The 13,076-nt window shown below is 33.5% G+C and overlaps 3 protein-coding genes across 4 annotated transcripts; 2 read left to right on the top strand and 1 right to left on the bottom strand.

The window, feature by feature from the left end:
* Positions 1-1,183: 1,183 nt before the first annotated feature.
* On the top strand, positions 1,184-2,660 carry LOC140988655 (dof zinc finger protein DOF1.4-like). The gene is made up of 2 exons (XM_073457692.1): positions 1,184-1,486; positions 1,651-2,660. Exons 1-2 carry the CDS (start codon positions 1,430-1,432, stop codon positions 2,638-2,640), a joined length of 1,047 nt encoding a protein of 348 aa, XP_073313793.1. The 5' UTR covers positions 1,184-1,429; the 3' UTR covers positions 2,641-2,660.
* Positions 2,661-5,543: 2,883 nt separating this feature from the next.
* LOC140988797 (uncharacterized) lies at positions 5,544-6,611 on the bottom strand. Its single transcript, XM_073457867.1, has 2 exons — positions 6,366-6,611; positions 5,544-6,267 (listed from the first exon to the last, which is right to left on the bottom strand). Exons 1-2 carry the CDS (start codon positions 6,606-6,608, stop codon positions 5,638-5,640), a joined length of 873 nt encoding a protein of 290 aa, XP_073313968.1. The 5' UTR covers positions 6,609-6,611; the 3' UTR covers positions 5,544-5,637.
* Positions 6,612-7,942: 1,331 nt separating this feature from the next.
* LOC140988922 (ion channel CASTOR-like) lies at positions 7,943-9,830 on the top strand. 2 transcript variants are annotated; one of them, XM_073458013.1, is made up of 3 exons: positions 7,943-8,945; positions 9,080-9,262; positions 9,480-9,830. In XM_073458013.1, the coding sequence occupies exons 1-3, from the start codon at positions 8,814-8,816 to the stop codon at positions 9,558-9,560; spliced, it is 396 nt and encodes a 131-aa protein (XP_073314114.1). In that variant the 5' UTR covers positions 7,943-8,813; the 3' UTR covers positions 9,561-9,830. The 2 variants fall into 2 exon arrangements, 1 of the variants encoding a protein (XP_073314114.1); XR_012177394.1 differs by lacking the exon at positions 9,480-9,830 and having other exon boundaries at positions 9,045-9,469.
* The last annotated feature ends 3,246 nt before the right edge of the window (positions 9,831-13,076 follow it).

Genomic DNA, 13,076 nt, shown 5'->3' with positions numbered 1-13,076 from the left:
TATAGACACAAAAATGAGAGTTTAGTTCAAACCTACATTAAAGACATTAATCTCATGATAAATTAAATGACCCACATTGCTATTATTATTATTTTTTTTTTATGTGAGATCAAACATATACTAGCTTCCCCTATTTGGATCAACAACAGTCATTGAATCTGCAGTGAGCAATACTCTCAATGCAATTTGCAGGAGCCACATGTGTGACCTAAAACATAAAATAAAAATAAAAAATAAAAAAAACTCAAACACCGTTTTCAAAAATAATATTTATTTTCGATGAATCCTTCTCGATCTGTATTGTCTCCAAGTACTAATTAATTCTCTGGAAGTGACAGTGCATACAATACATAAATTAATTACGTACTGCCGGGGCCCGATGGTTGATTATAACATATATCTGGAGTTCATATTTGTAAATAAAAGTGGGATCCGAGGTGGGTGGTTGCGTCGATCGAGTTTCATCGATCTAGGGATGCATGCACATCCATCTTTTATGATCAAAATTAGAATGTGTGGATTGTGAAGATATCTGCAAAATTCCATTTGAAATTCTCGAGATTACTTCTTGTCCAATTCTTCACCCCAGAATGTCCTCACAGTTGTTAATTATTCAATTTCATAAAACAGGTCAAGGGGCATGATCGATGATTTTATTAAGCAAATTAAACTATTTAATTTTTTTGTTCTTGTACAAAAAACTGAATTAGGATAATGAAATTTGTAATAATTACAAAATAGACAATTCAATTTTTTCGTTTATTAACTGCGTGCATTTTAAAATGTTACTCACACAACCTAGCTACCTATATTAATTATTCTAGAGGAATTAATTTTAGTTATTAAGCAATAATTTAAATACTAGCAAAAGTTAATTTGAGAGATACGATAAACATGCAAAATCACTTTTAAATCATCACAATATATGAGTACCTATTACTTAATTATACGATAAACATGCAAATTCACTTTTAAATCATCACAATATATGAGTACTTATTACTTAATTATCTTTGTTTATAAATTAAGGGATTTTTTTTAAAAAAAATCCCTTAATATTATAATTAGTAAGAAAACTTTTGGTTGGCTTCTGGAAGCATCGAGCATGTGATAAAAACAACAAAATATATTCGCAATTCAAATTTAGCAAGACTTGATAATAGGTTTCACAATAAAAAGTGATTCAAGTACGTTACACTAGTTCATTCCGATCCACACCAGTCCCTTCTCGTGAACTTAGAGCTAATTCCTTTTTGAATCATTCTCCCTTCTTCTTCTATTAATTTATCTCTGATATATCAAATTTACACCAAATTGGTTGATTCAAATCCGTAAACAAAAACTTCTCATCGTTCGTACCTGCTCCTTGTCTTGTTACTCTTTGTTTCGAACCAATAACTATTATTCTCTCGAGGGTCGAAGAAAGGAAATGCTCGGAAACTGTGAGAAGAAGATGACTGCCACTAATCAATGGGGACTGCCACAGGTTCTTTCCCATCTCTCCTTGTCTCAATTATTTGACAAAACTCGACCGGACCCCATTTTTTGTTTCTTAGCTTTTGTCCATGGAATATCCCTGCTGTGATGGTCATTTTTACCCTAAATACACGCCATCTTCACATGACTTTTTCTTTCCCTTTGTTTGCTCAGGACCAGATAGTAGATGATCAGAACATTTTCATGGCTTCAACGCCAAAAGGTAAGATTATGGAGGAAACAAGCCTGCAGGAGCATCAACGGCAGCTGCCTCTCAAGTGCCCTCGCTGCGATTCTTTCAATACAAAGTTTTGTTACTACAACAACTACAGCTTGTCTCAGCCTAGACACTTTTGTAAAGCCTGTAAGCGTTACTGGACTAGAGGCGGGACATTAAGAAACGTCCCCGTTGGTGGGGGATGTAGGAAGAACAAGAGGGCAGTGAAAAGGCCGGCGCAGCCTTCCAACGGCGAGGATGGGATCTCTACTTCTAACTCAACAGCTACCACAAGCCCTAATGTTCAGCTACAGACAGATCTATCCAGCTCAAATACAAATCACATCAATAATTCAATGTTTTACGGCCTACCCACTAATTATCCTCCGCTCAACTTTCCATTTTCCAGGTTTAGTTCCCCTAGGGTTGCTTCTGATAGCAATGGATTTGATTTTCATCTGCCTCAGATCAATGGCCTTGGATTAGGGTTTGTTCAGAACAATGAATACAAAGACGGGTTCAATCCAGTCAAGAAAATCAAAGATGTTATCAGCACCTCAATTTCATCTGTTGCTATTGATCCTATATTTTTCGGATCTTCAACTTTTGCAGCTTCCACTTCAACAATAGCTTCCTTGCTTGCTTCTAGCCTTCAACATCAGAAATGTATAACAAATGGACTGAAGGATGTTACTCCAGCAGCTGGTAGTAACTTTACGGGTTTGATGTCTTTCGATGTTATGCAAATGCCCGACGAGAATGGTATAAAAGAAAAGGAATACAAAATAGAAGCTCAAAACAGGTTGGATTGGAACCTATATCCTGTTGATCAACAGATTGATTCCACTTATGATTCTGCTTCTTCCCTTTTATGGAACACCTCCAATAATGCTGGTTCCTGGTTTGATACTTCAAATGTTGGTTCTTCCGTCCCTTCTCTGATCTAGCAACTTAACTCGAAAAACAATTGACGCATTTCCTGAATTATATATTGTCTTCGGTCTCTTCCGGGTGGATAGAGTTTTTATTTCTTTTACATTTCTTCCAAATAAAAGGCCAGAAAAGGGAAATGCTCAGAATCTTAATTACTTGAGAGAAATAGATGGCAGAGGTTTGAAAATGGATCGGAGAGATCATGTCAGCAGCAACAGAACTCAGCCTCCTTATTTTAAATTGGAAGGTTGATCAGATCATTCTAATTTTGCGCCGAGAGGAACCTCCGATCTTTCCTCAACTCACTACATCGTCAACATTACAATATTGGAAGAGGTTAGCTAATAATTAAACGTGGATTGTCGGATTCATCAGTTGCTATTCATGTATATCGGTATATATATATCTATGACATTACTGTTTTTCTCCTCCTTTTTTCCTTGTGTATTAATTTCAGTATTGTATCTTGTTTTACTCATTTGAGGTGGGGATTTGATTTGATTTGATTTTTTTTTTTAAATTTTCGAAATAACTATACATGTTCAAGAAAACCACAGGCAACGGTCTCTGGGGATCAACCGTGTATCTATTTAATGTTTTTTTTTTTGGTTTTTGGTTTTTAGTTTTTAGGGGAGATGGGTTGGTTTACTATTAGTAGAGATGAGAGGGAGATTGTAAACATCTTTATATTTTTATTTACCCGTTTTTATGCCTATATAATTGTATTGGCTATGAATTTTACCCTTTTTTAACTCCATTGATATGTTCTTCAGATCAATTATCGTACTTGTGTTCCTGCAGTAATGTTCCATGATGTTCCGAAATCTGAGTTTTAGAACCTTTCATTGTAACTAAATAAATCGATTATTTCAGTCGATATTCAAATTAACCAAAATTATAAAAAAATTAGTTGAAACTAAAGGTCATTCCCGACAACAAAATCCGTAAATAAGCCAAAACGTTTTTTTTTTCCTAGTCTAATTAGCATATGAATGGCACAAAATTCAATTCAAATAAACTTATACACCAACACCACAGAATAAGATCAATTACTTGTATTAAAGTTCTATATTTGAAAAAACTATTATTTATTTTTGCATTTTTTTTAAAAAAATTATTCAAAACCTAATCGAATCAGTCGAAACAATCTATTTTTCTGGACAAAAAACATTAAATTTCAAAGTAATCAAACCGAAGTTGTGAATTTATTTGTATTCCCACGAATTTGTTAGAAACGAAGTCTAGGGATTAAAGGGCAATGGGTAATATTACAAATTAACAAGCGGACAGAATATCTCAGTTCAGGTGGATGACTATCTGTATAATATTGCTTTATGAAATTTTAATGGGTTTCGTTAAAAAAAAATTGTGGAGATGCATTTTGAATTTATTTATTTAGGTCTACAAATGTATTATATGCATCATACTGGAAAAAAAAAGTGAGGCAAAACATGATTTATATATCCTCTTGAGGTGTTGCTGGTTTCGCTAAATATAGGAAAGAATAATTTAATTAATTATACATCTTTTTTTTTTTTAGAATTATACATCATTTTATGCTACTGCAACACTCCAAATATTTCTACTGTTGGCATCATTTTTTATTTATTTTATATATGATCAACGCACGATTCGATAACAAAATTCTTTTATTTTATTATTACATATTTCCTCTCACTTAAAATTTTAATTTTAATCCTAATTGACACATTGCAAAAATTTATCCCCATTTTCCACGTACGCAACGGCATGTTTTAGCATTTTATTAGGAAGGAAATTAAACACCTTTATAAATATCTATGATGCATGCATATGGCCTTTACCAATTTCCGGAAGCTCGTGCACGTTCAGTTTAGCACAACAGTTAAACACATAATCATGCATGCAGTTTAGGGTTAAAATATATATGAATGACCGTTCCAAATAAATAATTAATAATCAAGAATAATTGTCATCATGCTGTACGAACACAGGTGGTACTATACTATGGCTAGTACATAATCAGAAGTAGGCTGAAACTTGAGAAAAATTTCTAAAACTCCATGAAAAAGTTGGCGTTATTAATTTATCATGAACTGGAAAATTTTAAGTTCAAGACACAGATTAATTATGAAAGCCAACATACGAGGACCTAATATTATATTTCAGGTTCATTGTAGCCGCCATAACTAGACCAGAGGCACTCAAGCACAAGTATTTCTATATGTATTATGCATGATCATGAACTAGTTTCTCATTCTTTGGCGATAGATGTGATTGATATTTGAGCTGCTGCCACGTCCCGGTTGGTCCATGCCTACTAATTAATTGAATTCACTGAATTCCAATTCGATTTGTATTCCACTTGTTAATTTAAATCTATTTTACAGGATTAACTTATCTTATTTACGTCAGAGGGTCACGACAAGGAAAAACCAGTAATAATTTATTTTACCTACGGTATATATAGGCAGGAGTTCATTATAAAAAAACAAAGATTAATCCGATCATCAAGTCCTCTATTTCAGTCAAATACCACACAATAGGATCAGTAATAAATCTGAAATTAAATATATAAGTTTTGAACTTAGCAATCGTTGATAACGTTAGATTATAATTTTGTCAATTTAACTTGGGGACTTTATCCACTTCAGCTTGTTCATATTACATACGAGAGCTTTTCCGGATTTAGAATAATTTTACAAAGTCTGTCATTTATATGCTTACAAACAAGAGGCAGAAATATCTTAACTCGCCAAACGTCGACGATTCATGTGTTTACTTAATTGACCTTATCTGGTTGATTTTGCAGTCGTGATGTGCCTTTAATTAATTAGTGGGCAATTAGGATCAAGATTACCTTGATTCTGAGATTTTAATTAATTATAATAATGTCAATATTTGATATATCATCCAAAATGGGTGAGACAAGCTCGTATACACATTAAAATAGTTCTAAATGTTCCATAAAAAGTTCAAAACGCAAGTAACATGCATCAATATGTTTCACGATCGAGATCCTGCTCCGCAGCTTAGCGCCGCTTCGAGCCCACTTCATCATCTTTCCCGGCTACTGTTTCTCTAATTTTCTCCCCAGTCCTCTTTGCGTTATGATATGCACTCCTCGCTGCGTCGGCCGTCTTGTCCACTGCCCATTCAGTGTTCTCCTTGGCTCCATCAGCAATGTCCTTCGTCAAATCAGCCACCATCCCTGCAGCTTCTTTCGTCTTATCCACCACCGTTCCTGCAGCTGTCTTCGCCCTTCCCTCAGCGTCGTGTGCGTAATCTTTAACTCCGTCGGCCACATTTCCGGCAGTGTGCTGACTTTTGTCCCTAACCTCGTAAGCTTTATCGGATGCGTCGCCTAATTTTTCCTTGCCCTGTTTGTTAAGGTTACCCGCAGTCTCTTTCGCCTTCCCCTCCAAGTCGTGCGCTGATTCCGCCACTCTGTCTTTGACTTCACTCGCCCTTCCCGACGCCCTTGCACCAGCGTCACTACCTCTATCCTTCCAGACCTGGGAATTCTCCGCGGCATTCTCTCTCACCTCACGACCTTTCTCTCTTGCTCTGTCGAAGCTTTCATTCAAAGAGTCTTGGGCATTTTTGACGGCCTCGTCGACGTTGAAACGATACTCTCTACTCCCATCAGTTGCATGAGGTACCTTGCATTACCCAACACCAGTCAGACAGATAAAAAAAATCAATAAGAGAAAAACCCAAAGCCAATATATATATTAACACAATTAAGTTAATGTCTTACCTTAACTCCCGAGTATCTAGACGTAGTAAAGGTAACTCTGGATACTTTGGGACGAACAGGGATAGAGGGGTAATTTGAAGATAAAGAATTTGAGAGGTTGAGAACTGTTGTTCGAGCTGCGAACATGGCTGCCATATTGTGTGATGAAAAAGATCGTTGCCTTAAAACGTTTAACCCAAGATCAATCCGAATATCTACAGTTTTTTGCGATTGGATGGAGGAAAATGCGGGAGCCAGCACCATTTTTATAGTATGGTTTTGGCAATGGGAAAATTGTACTGGAGAAGGTTAAGGTGGCAGCGTGAAAGGTGTACACCTGTGGTATGGACTAATAACCATGCACGTGTAGATTAATTCGTGGAACAGTTGTTCCACGCCAAGTCCCTATCTTTATCTAATGGTCATGCTTTAGCGGGCGAGACTAGATGAATGCAACGAGTTTCAGACATTTGGATTTGTGAGTTCGATCTGAACACCACCTCTACCATATATGCCCACGCTGTCAGAATATGGAGCCGTACACTTTGACTGTTCAATCTGATTATTTTACATTATCAAATTGAAAAAAAATATAATAAAATCAACTAGAAGCCAAAACTTTTTCTTTCTACTACTTTCTTGTTTGACTCTTGTATTTTGATGCCATATATATATTGCATTCGATGGCTTTTGTCCACGAACGGCATTTTGAGACATATTTTTTATGGCTGCGTGTGTGATTTTATTGTCGTACAAAAGAATTTTCAATCAGTCAAGTCCAATTCCCCAATTTTATATTTCTCAAAAGAAAATAAATACAATTATTTATATCGAAGTTAAAATTATATTAATGACCTGAGTATGAACATTTTCTATAGAAATAATTGAAAATGCGTCAGAAAATAATATGTCAATTTATATATTATCTATGTTATAGATTATATTAATTATTATTAACATAAAAATTAAAATAATAAAATCTATATTTATTTATATTAAGTTGAGTATATATGTGAAAATACAAGTTCAATATTAAGACATGTAAACGCTAATATCACTTGGTCTGATGACAATGATGAAGTCCTAATATTCTTAATTACTTTTCTACGAGATTGGGTAATTTAACTCTCACTTATGTGGGTTTATGCCTATTTTATATTAGTAGTTATTACCTGGAACCGGGAGAAAACTGGGCCAACTTAAAGCGTGAATCTGGGCAAATTGGCCAGTTTTCTCCCGGTTCTAGGTAATGCCCTTACAGGTGTCTCCTTCAACACATCACTGCCTGGGCCAAAATCACGTGCGATTCGCTTTTTTCTCCACCTCACCCTTGAGCTTCCGGTAGCAAGAGCTTTCTGCATCTCTTCATTTCTCCTTTTTCCTCTTGCATTGGCCTTTGTTTTTCCCCCTTTCCAGAGAGCAGCGTCAAGAGTTTGTGCTGTCAAGTGTGTTTTCCCCTTTCCAGAGAGCTGCTTCAAGCGTTTGTGCTATCAAGAGGAGGGCGCTTGTGTAGGGGTTATCGCAATCGGTTCTCTCCTTCTCTTCGTTCTTCTTCGACTCCATCTGGCTGCATTCGTTTTCTGTCAATCGTACTCTGCTCGCTTGGGTATTAGTTACAGGGATTTCGATCATTAAAGGATGCAAACTTGTGCAATCAGGAAACCTCAGGCCGCTCATATTCCGCGCGCCGCTTGCAACCAACATCTCCAGATTCCAGATTCTACCCAAGAGCTAAAACAGAGTGCCATACTTTTAATCCTCAATTAAAGCTTTACCCACGGTGCGAAGATGACAACTAATTAGCGAGAAGTGGAGGAGTAGGAGGAAGAAGGGGAGCTTTAGCTTTCATCGGATTCAGAAATCGGGGAGGCGTTTTATTACTTGGATTCGAAAGATGATGCGGAAGGTGGGACGCTCGGATGTTCTTCCACTCTGCTACATACGAGGTGCCCCAATGGTCATGGAGGGCTCCATCCCGGCATAACACCTCCTCGCTCCAACTTGTATCCAATAAATTCCCTGAAATTTAGGTGCTTGTTCCTTGGCTTTCTGAATTTCTGGTATGTATTTTGTGGTTTATAGGATTTGAGCTATTCTTGAGACATCAAGTGATTGGAATTTTTTATTTTTTTAAATTTGTAGTGATTCGGGGGAGCTTTAAGGTTCTCAGTTTTATTAAACAAAAAATTGGTTTACATCATAATATTTCTTATTTCTTTTTCAGCCCGTGTTTTAACCGTTTCTCTAGGATTGTGCTTGCAGTATCCATATCTGAACCTTATGCTAAGCCTCTTGCTTCGTTAGTTGCTACTTTATTGTTGATATGTCTTGGAAGATTAGCTTTTTTTGGAGTTACCGATGATCATTTAGCTAATTCTCTTTGGCTTTCTTGGCCTTATGTAGGGGAATCATGCAAATTCCGAAGGCAGAGGTTCTCGGTTTGTTTTTGTTTCCATTAGTTTTGGTGGGATGCTTATATTTGCAATGATGCTTAGTCTTGTTTCTGATATTATTTCTGAGAAGTTTGACTCACTCAGGAAAGGAAAAAGTGAAGCCGTGGAGCAAAATCACACTCTCATCCTTGGGTGGAGTGATAATTTGGTGTGTATACCTACTCTCTGAAATGTTGTACACCAAATATTTTTTTTAAAATTTTTATAGGCATCCTGTTGTTCAATTTTTGTTATATCTTACTGCTAGAGTGCCATGAGTGGCAAGCTCTATTGTATTGACAGGGACCATTGTTAAATCAACTTGCCATAGCCAATGAGAGTTTGGGCGGAGGAATAGTGGTTGACATGGCTTACCGCGACAAAGAAGAGATGGAGCTTGCCATTGCTAAGATGGAATTTCAGTTTAGAGGAACATCAGTGATATGCAGAAGTGGAGGTCCTCTTATATTAGCTGACTTGAAAAAAGTATGCTATTTCTTGTTTTCCTTCCATAGCTTACTCATATTTCGCTTTTTTTTTTTTTGACTCATACTTAATTTGAGATCCAAGAATTTGCGAAGCCAGATGAAAATGGCTATTTGAAATCTACGGTTGTATATACATGTGTGTGTGTGTCTGTTTTGACTATTGATCATATAATGGTCGAGTTTATTTATCAATCTAAGTGTAAGAGATTTCCTAGGTATCTGTTTCTAAAGCTCGTGCTATAATTGTCCTCGTCGAAGATGTAAATGTTGATCATGTGAGCCCAATTGAGGATTGAACACATATCCATACTGCTTGTTTAACGTATGATACCTATTTGAAGTTTCTTACTTGCGGATGCAGAGTGATGCTTGGGCACTAAGAACAGTGTTAAGCCTGACAGGTGTGAAAGAAGTACTGAGGGGACACATAGTGGTAGAACTTAGTGATCTTGATAACAAAGTCTTAGTTAAATTTGTTGGTGGAGATCTTGTTCAAACCGTTGTGGCACATGATGTAATTGGTAGGCTGATGATTCAATGTGCTCTATAGTTTGGTGATGTTTTGATGACGAGATCCAGTCGAGATATAGCCTGTTTGTCGTTCGGGAAAAAAATAGCTGATATCCAACAAATTAAAGATATAGTAATGGTAGTTTAAATGTGAGATTAAACCTCATAGGCCTTAAATCTTTTATACACAAACATGTGGAACTTAAATTCATGTAATCTTAACTACGGATTTTGTTTGTAATGTCTACACTTACAAAAATATTTTCTATCTAATCTCTTATCGAAACACCTATCTACACATTATATCATATTAAAATTTCTAGAAATAAAAATGTTTAAGCCTGTTTAAAAATAGTATATACATGTAAAATATGGTAACGGTTAACTTACGATAAGAACAAAATCACTACGTATATTTATACATGTTGTTAATAGTTATTATTTTCTCAGTTTTAATTATTTGAGACAACTTTTTTCTTTTAAATGTTTTTTCAATGATTTCAAACACTTATAATTTAGGTACATATAATTTCAAACATAGATTTTATATGATACTATTATTACTCAAACACTCACAATATAGCTACATAGAAGATCAACAATGAATCTTATGTATGATGCAATAAATATATAAATATTATTAAATGCTAAAAAAATTGTGAAATGTTTTTTAAAAATAATAACACTATAAACATATTAAATAAATATTTAAATTCGCAATTTAATTTGAAATTTTATTTAACTATACATATAAATACCTTAAATTTAAAAAAATCAAACACAATGTAGTAACAAAATTATCACCTCAAAAAGTTACGTTTACTTATTCCATATTATTATTTACCATAGTTAAAATTTTTCAAGAGTTTTAAAGGCTCTCAATAATTTTTGTTATATATAAAATTCTCAATAAATATATCTTAAGCTTTGTAATATATTTGTCTCTATACGTAAGTGGATTTAAACTGCTTAGTTACTTAAAATGATTTTATTTTAGCATGTTTTCCCTTGATTTTTCTCCCTCTTTAAAATATTTTAATTTCCGCGGTTATATGACGTTAACCCTTTTCTCTACTTCTTCTTAACTAAATACTTTTGCATCGTTTGTATAAAAAATTTTATTTAATCTTACAGTTTTTGTCCAACGTTTCCACCTCACTCCCTAACATTAACCTTATGATTCAATTTTAATCTTACATTCATTCTCAGGAAACATACACATTTATTTTAATCTTTTGTTTGTCATCTCATGCGTTTTTAAAGTTTACAATTTACCTATTGCACAAAAATGATAAAGTCTATTTAGTAAATGTAAATTTATATTACATACACCTGTATATAGAAAAAATAAAAAAATATAAAATTATTTTGTATTCTTCTGCTTCTATCATTAAACAATTACCTCTCATGCTATTTAATCTCAATGCAGTACATTAATTATCCTAATTCCCATATTACTTTCCACTTCTTATCAATTTTTTACTAAAAAGGTGAAGAAAAGATATAGGTAGCCTGTAAGCTCACATATGCCAGCTGTTTTACTTTCATTTAAAATTTAAAATTGAACTTATTTTATACCTATTAATATAACAATATCAATACGGTTATAATTGTTATCATTTTAATCGCTATTGTCAGCATCACTATAATAACTAAAAGTTATTTCGAAAATATTAATGGTTAAATTATATTCAATTTATTGAAATAATTTTTATATTTTTCCAATGAAATTTTTTTTTTATTACATCTATGTTGCTTGTAAACGATGCCGGCAATATTTCCAGATCTTAAGAACAAGAATTAACGAAGTTGGTTGGTTCATAAACATCAACGGAGTTTTTTTTTACGATTAAACATCAACATAGTTAAACATAAAGAGCATATAGTTATTATCATGAATTCAATACTAATATTCTACTCTAGAGCAAGTTATAACTTACTTATATTTTATTTATCTGATTAGATTTTATTTTGAGCATATATTTCATTTTAAATTTAAAAATGCCTAATTCCTCTCACTATTATCACAATACAACCTTTTTATGTGCTGCCTCCACAAACTTCTTCCACTTTCACCATTCTTACATTTTCGATTGCAATCCCACCTTAGAGTAATAACTATGTTGCTACAAGTATGAAAGAATGTAAACACGGTTTCAATTAAAATAAATATGACTTCACGCAAAAAAATAATAACCAGATTACTCGATTCGATTAACTAAATCAGTTCTCAGACAAATACCTAAATCTTTTGCACATGGGAAAATATATATGTGTGTATGTGTTTGCATGTACATCTTTTCCAACTTTAAACCTTCGGGGCCTACAAATTTAGTAAATTTGTGAATTTTCATCGCTAGAATGTCATATTATACCTAAACACATCATGCATGTGTAAACCCATTCACATTACTTTCTCTAAATTATAACATAACATTTATCATTATCTACTTAATACTAAACTTATCAACCATAACATACATAAAAAAACACATATAAATCCGTGACCAAATTGTTTTAAAATCAAATATCAAACTCTACTAAACTTTTTGAATATATGATTATAACATCAATATATTTGTCAACACATCTTGCTCTCCACTCGTTACTCTGTCTATTTGCTTTTTATTTTCCTCATATTACATCAATCGCCTCCCTATTAATTTCTTTTATTACATATTATTGGCATGTGCTTTCTTCTTAATATGAGTTCCAAATAATTTCTATCCATATAATTTAATTTCTTTTATTAGTCCCTCATTGTAGTCATCTATTTAGATGTCTTGCGAATTAAATTAACTCTCATATTTAAATATCTTAAAAATTCGAAATTACAAAATTTATAAATATGTATACTAAATTCTCAGGTAAAAAATTCTTATATATATTAAATCCTTTATACATTAACAAGTTTTCAAATTTCTTTTATTACACTAAAGTTTTAAGTGTTTTTATCGATTGTTTAGCTGCTCATATTACTGCTAATATTTAAGTTAAAGTTACCACATTCGTAAATCCATTAGCGTCAACAATGTCATTAAGTGTGAAATCCTTACACCCACTACTATGAATTAAATATGAATATTTTATTTTCGAATTTATAATAACAGAGTAGATACCTGATTAGATTTTAATCTGAGCATATACTTTATGTCCAATTTGAGGTAGGTTATTAAACTTCTCTCATTTGAACATCAAATCAATCATTTTCCTAACTATTTTCACTTTTATAAATTTCATGTACTTTCGTAATTTTTTTGGCACAATTCCAACTTGAAATAATAATCGTATGACTACGAATA

Source organism: Primulina huaijiensis, chromosome 11 (genome assembly GCF_012295235.1).
Source record: "Primulina huaijiensis isolate GDHJ02 chromosome 11, ASM1229523v2, whole genome shotgun sequence".
NCBI classification, from domain to species: Eukaryota; Viridiplantae; Streptophyta; class Magnoliopsida; order Lamiales; family Gesneriaceae; genus Primulina; species Primulina huaijiensis.
The sequence above is the reverse complement of the archived record's forward strand: the minus strand, read 5'-3'. Positions and strand labels throughout refer to the sequence as shown.

Coding starts and splice junctions, on each gene's coding strand:
- LOC140988655 (XM_073457692.1), top strand. CDS start 1,430: ATGCTCGGAAACTGTGAGAAGAAGATGACTGCCACTAATCAATGGGGA. Junction 1,487..1,650: donor ATCAATGGGGACTGCCACAG/GTTCTTTCCCAT, acceptor TTGTTTGCTCAG/GACCAGATAGTAGATGATCA.
- LOC140988797 (XM_073457867.1), bottom strand. CDS start 6,608: ATGGTGCTGGCTCCCGCATTTTCCTCCATCCAATCGCAAAAAACTGTA. Junction 6,268..6,365: donor CTAGATACTCGGGAGTTAAG/GTAAGACATTAA, acceptor GGGTAATGCAAG/GTACCTCATGCAACTGATGG.
- LOC140988922 (XM_073458013.1), top strand. CDS start 8,814: ATGCTTATATTTGCAATGATGCTTAGTCTTGTTTCTGATATTATTTCT. Junction 8,946..9,079: donor TTGGGTGGAGTGATAATTTG/GTGTGTATACCT, acceptor TTGTATTGACAG/GGACCATTGTTAAATCAACT. Junction 9,263..9,479: donor TATTAGCTGACTTGAAAAAA/GTATGCTATTTC, acceptor GAGATTTCCTAG/GTATCTGTTTCTAAAGCTCG.